The 3,262-nt window shown below is 45.1% G+C and overlaps 2 protein-coding genes across 2 annotated transcripts; one reads left to right on the plus strand and one right to left on the minus strand.

Annotated features, from left to right (window-relative positions):
• Positions 1–231: 231 nt before the first annotated feature.
• Positions 232–831, minus strand: PHALS_05644 (threonine aspartase 1; the record flags this gene model as incomplete). Its single annotated transcript, XM_024719222.1, has 1 exon — positions 232–831. The coding sequence occupies one exon, from the start codon at positions 829–831 to the stop codon at positions 232–234; it is 600 nt and encodes a 199-aa protein (XP_024584543.1).
• Positions 832–1,419: 588 nt separating this feature from the next.
• PHALS_05645 (isoamyl acetate-hydrolyzing esterase 1) lies at positions 1,420–2,187 on the plus strand (the record flags this gene model as incomplete). Its single annotated transcript, XM_024719225.1, has 2 exons — positions 1,420–1,577; positions 1,641–2,187. 2 exons carry the CDS (start codon positions 1,420–1,422, stop codon positions 2,185–2,187), a joined length of 705 nt encoding a protein of 234 aa, XP_024584544.1.
• Positions 2,188–3,262: the final 1,075 nt, after the last annotated feature.

Genomic DNA, 3,262 nt, shown 5'->3' on the forward strand with positions numbered 1-3,262 from the left:
CAAGAATCCCACACCCATACATGGCGTCGTAAACGCGGCACCCAATTGAATGCGCCGTAGCTCATCCCCTTCTTCTGTTTTGACCTTTTTCGTTGACACAAAAGCAAGCACACCACCCTCAATCCCAATTCCATCATTCTCTTCGCTAGCTCTAAAAAACGTCTTGCGTAAGCCTCGCTCTAAATCCGCAGATCTTGTCAGCCTCTCGGTTAACTTTCCTACAAAATTACTTCAGATAAAATGCTCTCCTCGACCCGTGCATGCTATTGCGAATGCATTCTTCACATCGCATTGGGCACCTCGTTTTCGTTTTTGAGATCTATTCACACTCTTTCTGCCATTCGAGGTATCACAACCCATTCGCGGACACCCTGCAAGTCCTAATCGACCAGGCACTTTGTAGGCCACGCCACCACTAGATAAGGCAGCAGCTACATTCCCTTTTGGATCCACGCATATAGCTCCAACGGTGTCTAATCGCATCTCTTTTCCGTTACACTCCATTTTCTCCTGCAATCGTCGATGCCATTTTGTCCAGAATTCATATGTCTTCTCTGTTACTTGGTATCTCTCCAGCTCTTTAGTGTCTTCAGGTGCTGTCTCCAAATTAAACTCGCGCGCTAATTGTCGTGTATGCTTTCCAACTACAACAACTGGAGGCTGTCTACCAAACACAAACTTAGAGTTCAATTCGTCCTGTTTGAGCTGCTCCAAAAGCCTTAATGCCAATGCACTGGGTTCCTTGACCCCTCGCACAGCTCCACAGCAACTAACTAGGTGTGTTTGACCACAAACCACGCTGGCCTCGCATTCCACTTGTCCTTTTTCCATAAAAGCAGTTCAATTTATTGAAACTGAGCTTGTGTAAAGTTCTAGGATATGGAAATCAGCTTGGCGTACGTGGGACAACCTGTAAACGTTTCATCTGTGCGTTGATGAACGCGGACTCTGAGAGTACAAGTTTTCTCATTGCAAGACGCGCGTTGCGTACTACATCGTTGTCAATACAGTGACAGTTGCGACTTTGACAATACAACGTAAGATAAATAAATTCTGCCAACGAATCCTCAGTAAGTCAACATACCCTGCTCATTACGCTATATGTCTCACGCGTCCAAGAAAATGCGGTTGGTTGTTAGCTGTTCACTGTGGAGCCGGGCATTATGGTACCTCTAACGAAGCAGCATACATCTCACTGCTTCAGTCGACCCTCCAGACCACTCACCGTTTAATCGATTGCTCCACTTTTCCTCCTACAGCTACGCAAATAGCTGTGCAATTGCTGCACACATTCGAGCACAGCACACTCACAAATGCTGGATTGGGCTCCAATTTGACGTCATGGCAATAGGTGATGGAATGCTTTCAAAATTGTGTTCTACACATCAATCGACAATCTTTTCGTCAATGGGTCTCACAATGTCCAGCGAGCGTCGCCCAGTCTTCTATTTCATCGGTGACTCAATAACGGAGCATGGCAGCGATCCAAGTAGGAACGGATTCATCACAATCTTGCAAAATCACTATGTCCGCTCCGTCGACTGTGTCAACCGCGGCCTTTCTGGCTACAACTCTAAGTAAGTGTCGTATTCTATTCATCATCTTCATTATGATACGTAATGTTTTATTTACTTTAACAGATGGGTACTAGAGCACGGAATGCCCATTTTTGCCGGGGAGCTGCAGATCGAGTACTCAGCATCCTTTGTCACAGTCTTTCTAGGAGCAAACGATGCTGTGCTTGAGCACGGACCTGACAAGGCCCAGTACGTATCGTTGCAAGATTACCGGTCAAATTTGAGAAAGATCTTACACACGGTAAAGCCGCTATTAGCCCCTAATGGCCAAGTTCTTTTGATCACTCCTCCGTGCATTATTGATTCGGCGCGTCGTAACGACCGCAGCGATGCGTCGGCTGGCAAGTACGCCAAAGTTTGTGTTGATTTGGCTGCAGCAGAAAATGTTCACGTTTTGGATTTGCATACATACTTTAACACAACTTTCCCGGACGAAAGCGTTCGCAAAACTTTCTTTATTGACGGTTTGCATTTTTCCGAAAAGGGAAATAAAGAAGTTGGCAAGCTTCTGGGAGTTGTCATCAACGGTATGTTCGGCAAGGAAATGCTTGACAAGTTTAACAAGTGGCAGCTTCCTGACTGGCACGACTTCGTTCCTCACGATAATTGAGCGTAAGTGATGGAGTGTAGCTTTGTCAGTTAATGATATTATCATCTCTAGCTGATTTTCAGAAGGCAAAACTTTTGAAATAAAAAAATGCTGGCCACAGTTCGGAAAATTATTAAAGCTCCAGACAACTGATTCGATTTCATAGCTCAATTCTATATCATCGTGGCTAAAATATCATTACATGTAAAGCTACGGTCTCATCAATCGAATTGGGCTGAGATTGCCAATTTATCGAAAGCAGCACATTCATTAATTCGAATTCACGACATTGTGACTGATAGTGTGTTTGCAAACTGTGCTTGCTGGATCGCCTATATCAGCGTCTAAATATTCCAGAAGCGGTCCAGCATAGTCAACGCCACTTTAAAAACATGCTTCTCTGAAGCAGCAGCATCATTTTCCGCATGCGACTCCTACGATCGGAATATCAATTTCTGAAATTAGTGGATCCGTGACTACGTTTGAGTACCGTCCAGCTCCCAATTCCCAATAAAAACCGTTCAAAGGTTGTGGAAGGCAGCAAAGCGACGGCTTGCATAGCTGTCGAAGAGTACCGCATACGTGCCAGATTCTTGCACTTTCAAATTTAGTCCGACCATTTCACATCGCCAGCCTTTCCTATAGGCTGTGCTTTCTTCAATCAGGCATGAACATCTCGCCATTGCAGAGCATTAGAAAAGAACTATCCTGATCATGACTAGGAGCTACTTGCGATTAATCAAGCCTTCGGTGCAGGCTTGAACTATGTGCTCCGATAAACGGCACCTGAGTGCCCAAATATTCTCATTCCAATACTTTCAGCAACGAGACACATGTCGCGTCTGACGCGTACATTGTGTCTTGATAATTGGACGTCACCGTGATGGAACGCGACAACTCATAGTTAGGGCCGATGCGAAAGCGCTTTTAAGCCGACCCATGATATCTTGGAAAAAGGAAGGTCATCTTTACATATCGCAAGAATAAGTTTTTCTGACAACTTAGGATTAGTATAGGTCAGAAACGGCTAGGCGTCAAGCCTGTGACGGGTCACACGGCACCTTGCACAGAGGAAGCTTGACTTCCAAGAGTATAC

This window comes from Plasmopara halstedii, assembly GCF_900000015.1.
Source record: "Plasmopara halstedii genome assembly, contig: Scaffold_2904, whole genome shotgun sequence".
Lineage (NCBI taxonomy): Eukaryota > Oomycota > Peronosporomycetes > Peronosporales > Peronosporaceae > Plasmopara > Plasmopara halstedii.